The sequence below is a fragment of the Apis mellifera genome, linkage group LG11, assembly GCF_003254395.2.
Source record: "Apis mellifera strain DH4 linkage group LG11, Amel_HAv3.1, whole genome shotgun sequence".
Lineage (NCBI taxonomy): Eukaryota > Metazoa > Arthropoda > Insecta > Hymenoptera > Apidae > Apis > Apis mellifera.
Window position 1 is genome coordinate 8,026,973 of NC_037648.1, and position 15,370 is coordinate 8,042,342.

Below are 15,370 nucleotides of genomic sequence, written 5' to 3' on the forward strand. Positions count from 1 at the left end.
TTATCACGATAAGGATCGCGATTGCTTCAATTTCTACGTTAAAAATTACTTCCCTCATTGAACTCTGGATTTAATTAATTTTCTAATTGCACACTTAATCACGAGGTATCTTATATTAAAACTGTACTCAAAAAATTAAAAAAAAAGAAAGGGAAGAGGAAAAAGTACGTATAGTAATATCCACGAGGCATATTTCTGTGCGTGCGAGCGAAACTGAAATTAATTGGGGAAAGAGGAGAGCAGAGAAGTAGTACAGGTTCACCATAAGCTCGTTTATCTCGAAGGGCGCTCCAAGGGTTCCGATGCGGCGCCCCAGCGGAGAAAATAAACGATCGAGCAAACAGGAAGCCAAGTGCACGGAAAAAAGTTGCGTGCCCTAGGCAGAGTGCCAATGCCCCAGGGAATCTATGAAGGTCTTCGAGACGATTGCTCGTAGAAATTGTTTTTGGGGGAGTGAATTTTATTTCAGAGAAAATATTGAATCTATAAAAAGGATATTCAATCTCTTTAGTTTTTTTTTTATGATATTAATTCTTGGAAATGATATCTGTATATATTTAATCTTTTTTTCGTAACATTGATTAAAATTCTAATTTAATCAATGATGACCTTGTGAAGTATGAAATATACGTCTTCGATAGGTAGATAAATCACAGGCACGGTCGATCACGAGTATTAATTTATGATCGTAGTAATAAATTTTATGTTTCATCACGCAATTGTAACACATGTGGAAAATATGTCAGTGACAGGATTCAATCTATTGCGCTGCATAAATGATCTAGAATTGTAGATAGCGTTTAATCAAATGCTATTAAAGATGTCTCGATATATTATTTAAAAAGATATTCCTCTGTTAAGAATAATTTTTATTAGATCTACGTAAAAATTTTGTAGATGTTTCTTTTATTATTTTAAGCAACAAGAATATTTTGAAATGTGGTTATAAAATTTTTTAGAAATTAGTTTATTCTATAACTATGTTTCAAAATACCTATACTGTTTTAAAATTCAATTGCTTCATTTATGATCTCTTTTAGAAGTTAATGTCAATTAATTTCAAGGTTTTTTCTTTTACTTCTAGAAATTATTTTAATATGTATATATTTTAAAAGACACTATATACTCCAAAGTTGCTTCATTTATCTTTCACATAATTTAATCAAGTATTCTATTTAAAACATGTTACTTTAAACTATATCAAACTAGCTTTATTTACTTATTTAACACTATCCTTATTAAACACTCCTATTCCGCTAATATACTTAATCTTACACAATAAAATTCCATAGAAAAGGGAACATCCCCCTTTTAATTGCATTAAATATAAATCCTAGTCCGTTTAAAGACCTATCCACCATTTGATCGATTCAAAAGCTATCAAATTGTAAATCCATTCGAAGATTGATAAACATCCAGCAGAGAAGTCAAACGCTGTATCGAACAGTCAAAAGAGAGGCAAGAAAAAGAACACACACGATACATATATATATACGCATATGAATAACCACGCATCGAACGGTGTGTTTGAAGTCGGTAAAAATGCAAAGAAGGAATATAGGAGGGAGAAAGAGAGGGAGAAAAAAAAAGAAAAAGATTCATGCCTCGAATATCTTCTGGAACTAGAACACGAACAGAGCAGAGAACCTGGCCGGCCAGAGAAACCAAGAGTAGCTGGTTTACTAATCAGCCGAGAAACGCCACGATTACAATCCCGTGGAATGTGCTTAGAACTGTCGTTTCGAAAGGCTTCTACTCTCACGTTCTAGGCGGCACTGTATAGTAGTATTCCGAACGTGTGTGCATACGTTCTCTGTGCACCGGTTATTGGAATTCAATTCGTCTAATTGTAGGGATTGAACAAGATTGTACACCTAATCTTTTAACGCATTAACGCAATCTTTTTTTCTTAGATCATACGTATTTAGATCTAAAAATCTTAGGATAATTCTGAGTAATATTTAATACAATATTCACTTTGCTATTTCAAGTGAGATAAAGTCGTGAAATGGTATTCGTTTAATCGTAGGATTAAGCGAAATCATACGTAATCTCTTAACGTTTACATTCTTTTCTTCGAGTTATACGTGTATATTCCTATTTAAAAATTTTAAGATATTTCTTAAAGCAATACTTTTAAAAATATACTTTTTTATTTTGTGTGAGATTATGAAATTATAAATTGGAATTCATTTAATTAAAAAAATTGGATCCTTCTTAATATATATATTCTTTTTTCAATTTATATATGTAAACTTTTATTAAAAAATCTTATAATTTATTATTGTTATGAAAGAAATATTTGGAATCTTAAAATTAATATGTTGTTAAATAAAGAAATCAAAAATTAATGTTTACTATTAATAAATTATATAATTAATAGATTAATGGATTAATAACTTTATGTTTAAAAGTAGAAAGTATTTTATGACTTATGAATAAAAATATTATTCTGTATAACTATTTAATTGTTTGCATCAAAAAGTTTAGATAAATTATAAAATGTAAAGAAGTATATTTGAAATAATAATATAAATAAATAAATATATTTAGATGATAAATAAAATGAATTATCTAATATATAAATTAGATAAATTAATAATTAAGATAAAATTATTTATAATTTTATCTTAAATGCTTTTATTCTATTGCAATTAAATTTTTAGAAAAAATTATACGTAAATTTTTCATTATATAATTAACCAATATCCTTAACTTTTCTTATCTAATATTCAAAAATCAAATATGATAAGATCAAATACATTCGCCACTAATAATTTATTGGAATTATAAAATAGAAAGTCGCAAGATTCTGTAATTAAAACGAGAACAAGAATTTGATAACCTACTTTCAAACGTCAATTTTATTCTTTTTTTTATTAAGATCAGATATTATAATTTTTATTGCATTATATCATTAATTGAAATACATTGCAAATTTCTCTTTTTTAAAAATATAATTATTTTAATCATTTTTAGTTTAACCATAAAATTTGTGAATATCTGAATACAACCATATATATTTCTCAGCCTCCTTGGGTCGATGTGTATGGTCGATGTACCGTTTAGAATTGTTTCGAAACCGTTCGCATTATGTAAATCACAAAGATTAATATCAGGTGTAATTAGAGTAACGTTGTGTACAATTTACTGTTGATCTTGAGAAAAGATTGGAATCTAGCGTAGCTCTATAGTCTTATAATTTTATAACACTGTCTAAGAATAAATTTTATCCATCAACTGTGGATATAGTGATTTGATATGAAAATATTGAAAATTATTTTTCTGATAAATCTAAAACAATAAAATATCGCCAATGAATGTCATATAAAAGTCATTTTTATATTTAATTAAATATAAGAAATAATCGAATGAATAGATATAAAAAATAGCTGAAAAAATTTATTGAAAATTTTATTACTCGATTGTAATCCCAATGTCACTAATGGATTTTACTTGTTGTTGAAAGCTATTATCGAATTTTACCAAGTGAGAACAGGTTGACGATACTTGAAGCTAATGTATTGCTTAAAATTACCCATCTATCCACAAAAAAAAAATCAATTGATGTGTTAAAAAATTTTATGATTTCTTTTTTCTTTAATTCTAATATCATTAATGGCATAACTAAATTAAAAAAAAAAAAAAAAAGTTAATAGCCAATAACAATAATAAAAAAAAATTCACTATCCTATGAATATCAAAGATAATTATAAACTCATGACTTAACATTCATTTCGTTTAAAATTATTTAATAGTTAAAAAAAAGAATGTAAGAAAAGATCATTATATACGAATCTGCAAGATCAATGACAATTCAAGTTTCGCAATCTGTACACAGAAGTCCCAGGGTTAGAATTCATTGAAATCGCTTGTCCTTTCGAAGATTTCGTGGTAAAAAGTTATTTAAAGAGAGGTCAGACTGTCATGAATCATTGTAGATTCGAGAAGCATGACACGTTGGCCTCGGGAGGAACGAAAGTTCACCGAAGACACCGTCTGCATTGCTCATCTCGAGGCCGTTTAACCCTCTTGCAGTCTTTCCCTACTAATATTGATTCTTATCGACGTATATGCAATATATAAAACATTATCCTATATGTTTTATGATCTCCGCAGGACACAATTTAATATAAGAAACTAATGATTAAAAGATTCGATCATTATTTAATTAAACACTTTTTAAAAGCAACAAACTAACTCTTACGAACATACTGGGATTTATAATGATATTTAATTTTTCAAGATATCGAATTTTTAAAATCAAATACGTGAAATATTAATTAGAAATATCAAGTGATGGAAAAAATAAAAATTACAAGATAATAATTATATAATAATTCGCAATGCAAAAAAAGAAAGAAAGAGAGAACACAGAACCACGTGTAAAAACACTTTTTCCCTTTGCCGTACGCTCTTCTCGTGCATATTTTACACGCTTCTACCCTCGTGTTTGTTCAAACAGCAAAATGGACGCTCTGGGAACACTCCGAAATTTTCCGTCGACTACTGGAAATTTCGGTGAATTTGTTGAATTCTCCGGGGATCGCTCTCGATTGTTATTCGACGATGATTAACGCATCTAAATTCCGCAGCACGTAAATGTTAGCTCCATCGATTCCACGGCCGAACATAAAACAAATACACTCTATTTTCTGTAAATATTAATATGTACGAATTACGGAGAGAAGCTTAAAGCGAATAGATTTCGATGTTTCTTACGTCTCGAACTTGCACGAAGCAAAATTCGTATGGGATTGTTTTTTGTTCAAGAAGTTTTCAACGAAATATTAGAAAGGATGTTTCGTCGAAAAGTCTTAAGATTTTTTTCTAATAAAATTTCAATATGTACATAAATATTAATTATATGAATTTTTAATTTAAAATTAATATTCTTCAATTTTTTTTTTAAATAAATATAACAATTACCCTAAAAATTGAACAAATATAGATGATGCTCTTAGATATTGTTTTTTTTCTTTATTTGTATAATATAATTATTTGTATAATAATAACACATTGCAACATATAAAAAAATACTTTCTAATGTGTTATATATATTTCATTATTGTGATAGTATAATTTATAAATTAATTTTATCAAATGAGTCAGTAAACTTATGCATCATCAAATAATCATTAATTTAGTTCTGGTAATTTCGCCAATCGATGTGTTTAACATACATGTTTCCCATTATAACGAGCTGCAAAGAAAATTTACATAACTGAAAGCTGATACTGTATATAAGAAATTAGAACAATGTATTTGATACCATTCAATATTCGAACGAATATTCTGTAATTAATTGCCAGGCAAATTTGTATTAATAATTATATTAGTCATTAAAAATTCTCGTATAATAATTATGATATAGATTTGTAAATAAATTTTGATTTTCTAAATTTTTATTTCAATTTTCTGGCATTTCTTAAATTATTTAATTTTTTGAAAATTAAATTTTAATATAATAAAATTTGAATTAAATATAATAATTCTCGAAAGAAAATTAAGAAATAATTCAGTCCCATTCATAAATCGTTTGAGAAACAAATATCAACATAGTTTCATAAATTTACATTTTGTTATGAACAAACTAAATATTATTATATTCTGTTGTCAATTGTTAATGCTATAATAATATAACAATAGATTAAATATAAGGATAAATTTATAATTCATATATGTATATACATATATGATTATTACATTTATAAAAAAAATCGAAAATCGAAAATAGCTTAAATTATATAAAATGATCGTATTAATATAATATATATCTATAACTAAACTAAATTACATACAGTTTCTTTCCAAATAATTTTAACTTAAGATTTTATATTGCAAAAAAGAAATTTTTTAAATTGCTTAATTCTATATAAAAAAAAAGCAGTCAATATTAATTTATAATTTCATCCATTTATTTTATAAAAAAAAAAAAAAAAGAAAGAATTATTGAGTTTTTCATTTCATTTAAAAATTCAGATTCAGTGAATTTCCCTAATATGTAATTCAGAATCAATGGCTGTTATCACGATGCATGCTAGACGGAGCGAATAAAACGAGAATTCGTTCGGCAATGTGTCGAGCCGGTTTGCAAGTGCAAACGAGCGCACGACGATAACGTTATCGGTACTCGTTGTATTGTCAATCGCAGGATTCAAAGAATAGCTGTTTGAAGTAGTGATGCTGTTATCTCGCGTGAAGAGAACTTTCGATATCAAGACGATTATACGCTACTTACAAGTCTATGTACTTAATAAGTGCATGCTTAAGCCATTGACAAACGCACCCCCCTAATATAAACATTGTAATGGATCTCGTGAGATCATCGAAGAAACCGCTACCGGTTATCGACCGAGGGGAGAGAACGTTCGAATTCATCGGCTAGAAAGTGCACGCGATTACCGAACGAGCCAATACCAATAGAAATTTCTGCCGGTCGATTACGTAACGGAAGCTGCGATCTCTCGGGGATTTGATGCAGCGTAGCGTAAATTGTGATCGCGACTCGCTGAGAAATAACGTTGGTAATTGAGAAACATGGTTTGTTCGAAGCGAACTGATTCTCTGGTTGAGTTATAAATGGTTCATTTTGCACATTTTGACCATATAGGATAAAAAATCCGAATTGTACGCACTTAATTCTCGGAATGAATGAAAATTAATCGATAGATTAATTAAAATTTATCTAATTTTCATTAATTTTCTAAATTTGTTGAGACATTGATAAATAAAATTTTAGGTTAACGTAATATTGATCTATCAATTAATTCAAAGTTTGTGGGGGATATACCAGTGCCTGCACGTGATGATTTTTTTCTATTTTGAATTGCGAAGTCCGAGTAAATGATTTCCTTTATTACTTATTATTGTGATAAGATAAGTTGAGTAAAACTATGGGCAATAATAAAGACAGATGATTTACTTATTACATTAGTTTTTCGCGTTCTAAATATTTTACGAATGGGATATAAAAATGGGTCATTGGGAAATTGATAAAGTTAAAAAAAAACTTGATAGATCTCAAAAGTTATCCCCGATTATTTTTATTTCAAATTATTTTTATGGATATTTGAAAGGATTTTTAGAATTTATTTATTTCAAAATATATAACTATATCAAAATATTTTAATTTTATATAAATATAATTAATGATAGAATAGTTAGAAAATAATTGTTTGTATGTTATAAGAATTCGTGTTGTTTCTTGCTGAACATATTGCACAATAAATTATTAATTTATAAAGATCAAATCTTATTCAACATGATCAAATATCAATCGCTTAACACAGTTCAAAAGAAATATTCATATTGCATAAATATTAAATTGATCATAATGTAACTAAATTGATCATGTTGTAACTAAAATAAAAAAATAAATAGATAAAAAGAAAAAATACGAAAAAAGAATCGGTTAAATATTTTGTAGCATGAAGTTGAAAGACATGGACTGATGAATTTGTTTTGTTTGAAAAGAAAAAGAACAAAATCGATGTCTGGTTTTTTTCCCGTTACGATCAGATCGTTATGCTTGTGGCTATTAAGCCGGTTTCTCTTTATTTATTTATAGTACTTTACTATTTCCATGAGTTGCAGGGGTTCTAACTAACTAAAAGATCACGCAAAATTATTTTCTTTTAATCATAAAATATATTGAAAAATGCATTTATCCTGCTTTATTCATAAAAAAAAAATAAAAAAATAGTTATTTTTCTGATTATTTGTAAATAGAAGGTTTTTGAAATGTGGATTTGATATGTTATATCATTGGTCATAAATATTTGAAAATTTTAATTAATTGATAATAATATATGTGTGTGAACTTTTTCATAATTTAATATTAGCAAATTATGATTTATATTTTTTATTAAAAATTATATCATAATATATTATATGTAATATATTTAAAATTAAGTAATAATTTCATACACAAGAGATTATTAATATTATTTCATTAACAAGCTATAAATAAGTGATAAGTTATAATTATTTCATTGAAATCAAAATCTTTTTATTTTTAAAAAAATTGTTTTCTTTCTTTCATCGAGAGTAAATGTTTCATCGAACACGTGTAGGTCACGCGACTTTCTTGCAAAATATATAAATCACGTGCGTAAACCGTATGATAGCAATCGTCTGGAACAATATCATCGGATTGATTTGTTTGATTACGCGGAAATCCAACGCGAGTTCGCATAATTTACAACGTTATTTTCGTTTTCTCATGATTCATATCATCTTGTCCCAAAAATCCATGAATAATAAAAAAGATAGTGTGAAATACAATAAAGTTTTCATTATTCCAATAGCATCATTTATTATTTATTATTTTAATATAAAATTATTCTTACAAATTAGCAATATATAAAAAAACATTTCGTTAGTTCAATTGTATTATTTTTAAATATAAAATAAAATAGAAAGAAATTTTCTCTTTAAAAGATTCTTTTATCTAAAAGATTAAATTTAGATATGGAAATATCATTTAGAAATTTTATTTCTGTTGAAATCAAAATATTTTCTGCAAAAGCAAAGTTAAAAATTGCATTTTATTTTGTTATTTATTAATATATACATATATATTCTATAAAAATAAAAAAAGGAAAACTATTTGAAAATATAATACTTCTTAGCAAATTAAAAATTTGCTAAATTTTATCTCAAATATAACACAGTTTATTTAATCAAGTTTATTTATTAGATAAAGAGAGACTACACGCAGTGTTGCAAACTGAAATTTATTATACTCAAAGTACACCATGTTTAAGGAACAGAATTGTTTATTTATTTTTCTTTGAAATAAATTTTCCTGATACAAGAAAAGAAGCAAGGTATACAAATTTATAAGCTTCGTATTACGTATTTTATCGTATAATGAAATAATCATTTTAAAAAAGGAAATAATTAATAAATTATAAATATTTATTGCTACTATAAATTGTAAATAAAAATTAAATAATTTCTTATCCAAAAAAGAAAAACATCTTATTGACATATCGAAAATACCGAACTTGGATATGGTATGATTAGCACTAAATAGAGAAAATTTCCATTATTATAGCGCACTTAGTCCCTTAATAGCCTTTAATAGAGACATAGTTCGTTCACACGCATCTTTAGATAACCATGTACAAGAATGTGGAACATTTTTGCCGGTATCTTCAAACAGAGAAATTCTTAAGCACTTTCCAGTTCGCCCTATCATCGACCCTACTTTTACTCTACAATATAGTCAGAAGTCACTATATAATAACGATTATCGATGTTTCATGTTACAGGCATTCGTCTTCTTAGTCTTTCACATTTCTCTGATATTTATATATTGTCTATGTCAGTTTGAATTTGAATTACAGTGAAGAATCAATAGAATTATTTAAATTTCGTTCAAAATATGCAAAAATGTCTTTAAAAAATATCCAAAAATATTTCAAATAGTAAGATAAAAATTATTTAAAAGAAAAATATTTTAAAATATCCTAAAATAATTCAAAATATCTTAAAATATTTCAGAATATTTCAAAATATTCCATAAAGTAAATGATATATAACCGGAAGCCACAATGTTGATAATTGTATGATATCAAGTCGTGAAAGTCTCAAATCTTTGATTAGGAACGGAATTAATGTGGTTTGAGAACAGAAATTAAGGTCGAGGATGGATGGACAGATCTTTTTGTTTGGGAAGATAAGGTGAAAGAAATTTAGGGAAAGTGTGACTGCATACTTTTCTCTTTCTATTAGATTCTTTTTAAAAGCAGCCTTTAATTCTTGATCGATAATATACTTCTCTAAAGATAATTAAAAGAATAGTACTTGAAAATGAGAAAGTGAAAACATAAACCTATTGAGAAAATTGTTCAGAAAATTTTATAACTTTTTTATTTTTGTTTACGAACATTAAATTATGAATTGTTCTTTTTTTCATAAATATTAAGAAATGAAATATATTTTTTATTTCTTCTTTTAAAGAATATAAAAATAAAGATATTAAATATTGTACACATTTTAAAATACTGAAAAAATTAATCATAAAATATTATTATATAATTTATAATATTCATTGAATCGTAATCAATCAATGCTATTGATGAAAGAAAATACCATAATATCACTTAAATCTTATCATGATTTAGAAAATAAAAAAAAAAAAAAAAAAAAAAAAAAAGTAAAAATTAAAACAGATAACGAATATTTTCATTGCATAAACATTGAACCACAACCTCGAAAATCACGCAATGAAATCACTGTATTCATGGATTACAAGAGAAAATGTAGGTTCCTTGCATAATCTGACCTTTGATTTGATTTTGTTGTAACGCCTTAACACCTCAGTTTCAATGCAACTTTCATTATTCAGAAAGGTCATACAAAAAGAGAACGTATATGGAAAAAATTATAATTTAAGAATTGTTTTTCATCATATCGATTGTCTATTATATTTTTCATTCTTTAGAAATATTTTGTACATTTTATCTGTGTATCAATATACAATTAATTGATATTACAAAACAAATAATGCATTCAATATGATATTGTCATATCTTTAAAGATCAAGGATATCATATCGACATCAAAAGGCTGTTAGAAACTAATAAAGATCATATTAAATATTTGTACAAAAGTTTCTATAAAATCAATATGATTATGATCTTTTTTATAGTTTTTTTAGTTAACGATTATTATATCATTGATACTTGAAAGCAGAATATTTTATAATTAACTTTTATAATTTATTTGAGTAAAATTAAAATATAAATCAAAATATATCATTCAAATATTTTAATTTTAATTTTAATCTTTTTCTTTAACACATTATTACAAATAAAACTTAATAAATCAAACAATCTATAAAAGTATAAATATTATCTTAAATAAAACAAATAATTGCTTGTCCATCTTAAAAAAAAATAAAATAAAATAAAATAATAAAATTAAAGTACATACAAAAAAGCAAGACTTCAAGGAAAAGGATAAAAAATTCATCGATCATCCTCGGTGGAGTTTCATTTCGGTCACGAAATCTATTGGCGCCATCCCACGTTCCTTCTTCTGTTCGCTCCTCGAGGATGCCTGACACGTTCCTGAATCCGAATCTTGTGTTTGTACGGCCTATTCATGGCGTAGACATAATCGTGGCGTGGCTGCATAACGGTAAAAACAGATCGGCGTGCATTCACTTTTCCCCGTTCGAAGCGCGTGCAGTTTCTATCTCATATACATACGTACGTATATGTGAACGCAGATCGCTGTAGGCAATACCTTTTAAAATTGACGAGTCGTCGATTCGTCCACTCATCGTGTGCAAATAATTGATGGAATTATCCTTTCGTATTGAAAATGGATCTGCATCTGTCTCAATTCTTATTCTTGACTTCAAGAGCGAAAGAATACAAAAGTTGTATAATATTTTGATCACAAACGAAACGGCATACAGAGTAATTAATTATTGAGATCCAACGCGAATTATAAAGAAATAAACAATTGAGAAACTTTCTAAAATTTTTTATTAAAACTTCTAGTTTTTACTATTTAAATTTTTTCTAATTTTTATTTCTTTATTTTATATTATACAGAACTGTTTTGTAATTTATACGATCATGATATTATAAAAAGAGTTATTATAGCAAATTTTTAAATTTTCACGCCATCCACGAAATGCGAATTAAAATTAAGGATTAAATTAGGATTAATGCAATTTATCTTTTTCTGTATCAAAAATTTTTAAAATAATTCAAGAATTTTTATGTGATTTAGTTTAATTTAGAAATGAAATAAAATTAAAATAGAATCAGTTTCTTCTTTTAAAAATTCCAATATTTACCTTTATGCAGAATAAAATTTGATATTAATTAGCTATTATTTGTTTGAATTTCGAGAAAAACTGTGTATTAAATTATTAAATAAATTTCTGGAATGTATAAATGCCATCTAAGCAAGTGGCATCTATTAAAGTTGAAAAGTAGGCTAACATACCGGCTGAAGATGATTCAATGCTCGAGTGAAAGCTTTAACAACCAAAACTGAATGCAAACTTTGTAATCTATCTATTTACATATATATGTATTACATACATACTTGCTGAATTCTAATTTTTTAATAAATATTTATAAATTTTATATTTTTTAGATTATTTTTTTGTTAGATTATTTTCTACTTATAATATTATTAATGAAATTTTATAAAATTTAAATTATTGAAATGTTAGTAAAAAGAAATTTACTCTTTAATTTACTAATATTAATTATTATTATCAATAATTAATATTTTTATCATCTAAATTTTATTACAGACAATCATTTAGTTCTAGCCAAAAATCCTCTATCATCTTACATTTTTTATGTAAAATCTTTTTCTTTTAAAATATTTTACATTGCATTCACTATAGAATGAATATTATTATTAGAATGAATAGGCTTAAACTAATTATATTTTAATATACAAATTTTATCTTTGAGAAAATTTAACAATGTAATCTTATGACATTAGATTTTATTCCTATCTTTGTATCTTTCTCTTTATATCTACATTCATAGAATATAGTAGGCAGTCGTTAATTATCGGTTATACTTATATAATCATTTCATTTTCAGACGATACCGGTGTGTCAAGGTTCGAGGGGAAGGTGACGAGCAGGTTTCAGACGAGAATCTTCAAGATACCTCGAACGAATCCGGCAAGAAACCTCGTCGACTAAAACGAACATGCTCGTTATAGACTATCGTCAAAGGCATCCTTGTTGGAGGATGCTGCTCGCCATCGTCATTTTGTCCGGCCTCATTAGGTATAGCGAACCAATGTCGACGAAGAGGTTAACAGACTCATCATCTTCATCATCATCATCATCATCGTCGTCGTCGTCGTCATCGTCCACGTTATCAAATTCCGGCGAATCGAGGTCACAGAATCTTGGCTCGCCAAGCGATCTAGCCTGGCAAGCCTGGCTCCTTCTAGATCATCAAACAGGAGGTCATTCCAGCTTAGATTCGGCAAGTTTCCTCAAACGGATCACACCGAAAAGTGTATTCATCGCGCCAGAGCTGCCAGCTTTACCGCCCTGCGCTGACGGTTATCGTGCAGATACGATGGGCAGGTGCGTGAAAATCGTGAACATCGATCACGAGGCTCACCTTGGTTTCCTTCTTCAACGGCTGAACAATCGATACGGGAACCGAGGTGCCAGTTCCGAGGCGTTTAACAATAATAAAAAAAAGTCCAGCGGCCCGTTGCAGTTGAATATCCCTCTGTTTTCCATGACCAGAGAATCAGTAAGCAGACCAATCGTTTCTTCCCAAAAGGACGCCATGGCTCTTCCCCAAAAGAATTCAGAAGAGAAAAAAGTAGAGGAAAAGGTAATATTTTATTGACGAATTCTCTTTATCATCATATATATTTATTAACTGTAAGTTAAAGAATGTAACATATAAATAGGATTTTTCATATATTTATTCTTTTAAGAATTTTTCTTTCATTCATTGTCAATTATATTAACATCATTGTTATTATTATTATATTTTAAAAGTAATAATTATTTACAGGTAGTAAAGAAAATAGAAGAAGACATAATGGAAAACATAGAGGAAGAAATAAAGGAAGAGGAGCAACCGTTGGAATCTCTGATTATGTATTATCAGACGAAGAACAACAACGAAGAACAGGAAAAGGAAGATAATGTTTCTCGTGAGAATACTACCATTTCTGACGAACCTATTAATGAACCTCCCGACGACATATTTGAAGAGGAAGATCAGAATACTACTATTCGTGATCAGAGTACAACTATCCACGATCAAAGTACAATCCACGATCAAAGTACAATCCACGATCAAAGTACAATCCACGATCAGAGTACTACAATCCACGATCAGAGTACTACAATTCACGATCAGAGTACTACAATCCACGATCAAAGTACTACAATTCACGATCAGAGTACTACAATCCATGATCAGAGTACTACGATTCATGATCAGAATACTTTTATTTATGATCAAAGTACTACCGTTTATGATCAAACTACTGCCATCTATGATCAGAGTACTAGTACCCGTGATCAAAGTACTACTATTCACGATCAAAATACTACTATCTATGATCAAAATACTACCATCCATGATCAGAATACTACCATCTATGATCAGAATACTACCATTCACGATCAAAATACCACGAGTCATGACCAGAGCACTACGAACAATGACCAAAATACTACCATTTATGATCGAAGTATTACCATCCAGGATCAAACTACTATGCGTTCCTCGTTAGAAATCCCATGAAAGAAATATGGATTTGATTGGTTATTCGAATAGAGCGAATACGTACAATCATAAAAGTAGGAATGCCTATTGATCAAAAGTCTTGCATCTACAAATAACACCATGTAGCGCTATTTATCGGTGTACAATACTTCTGTGCACTTGTACCGTCCCGTGAGATCTATGAGGCATACATAAATATTACCATCCATGATCAGAGTACATACTACATATTATCGTGATCAAAACAAAGGTAGACGTTATTCGAATAATATTTCAAATAAAATTTTCGAATAAATCTTAATAAATCGAATAAATGGAAGTCAATGATCTATCGGCATGCATTGTCCGAATAATTCTTTTTTCTCAATTAAGAATTTACTCAGTCTTTTATCATATCTTTCAGAATCATTTCACGCACATATATATGCATATATATTGGAGTTACCTCACAAAAATATCATTAATCGTAATGCTTTTCTATAAAAAAAAAAAAAAAAAAAAAAAAAAAAGCTAGAAAGCTAGAAGAAAAAAAAAAACAAATTTGCGAGAAGCAAAATCATTTTTAAATTCTACGATATTATTGGAATAACGTTTAACCCTGCGATAACTCTTTTATACGAAAATACGCGATAGAATGCATGCAATTATGGAATAAAAAAAAAAATGATTATTGTCATTAACAAAATCTATTGATATATCCTTTGGATTTTTATAAGAAGATAAAATTATATATACGTGTGGTTATATCACGTACGAAATTAAAAAAAAAAAAAAATTATAAATCTGACATCGCGGCCAGTAATTTTTTTTACTGCTCTACATATGCTTCGATGTGGTGTGTAATCTCTTTTTTCCATGTATTTGAATGTTAATTCGTGTACATATTAATTTTATTAAGAGAAATTGTATATACATTACATAATTAAGAAGCGTCAACAGCGTCTTAACGTGTATTAATTGTAACTGTATAAAAATATTATTGTATTATTTATAGCTAAATATATCGATGTATATTATACATTGTCGTGTCGTATCATGTAGGAAGTATTCTTAGATCGCAAAACAGAAAGAACATATAAAAAAATCATTCATTCGATATTGATTTTGCGCCA

At 27.6% G+C, this 15,370-nt stretch overlaps 1 protein-coding gene across 1 annotated transcript in view; it reads left to right on the forward strand.

The window, feature by feature from the left end:
- Positions 1–15,342, forward strand: part of LOC100577455 (golgin subfamily A member 6-like protein 22) — a 58,196-nt gene extending 42,854 nt beyond the window's left edge. The window contains exons 2-3 of the mRNA XM_006563303.3: positions 12,591–13,349; positions 13,536–15,342. Coding sequence (XP_006563366.1) covers positions 12,702–13,349; positions 13,536–14,276 — 1,389 coding nt within the window. The 5' untranslated portion in view covers positions 12,591–12,701 and the 3' untranslated portion in view covers positions 14,277–15,342. The remainder of the gene's footprint in view (positions 1–12,590; positions 13,350–13,535) is intronic.
- The last annotated feature ends 28 nt before the right edge of the window (positions 15,343–15,370 follow it).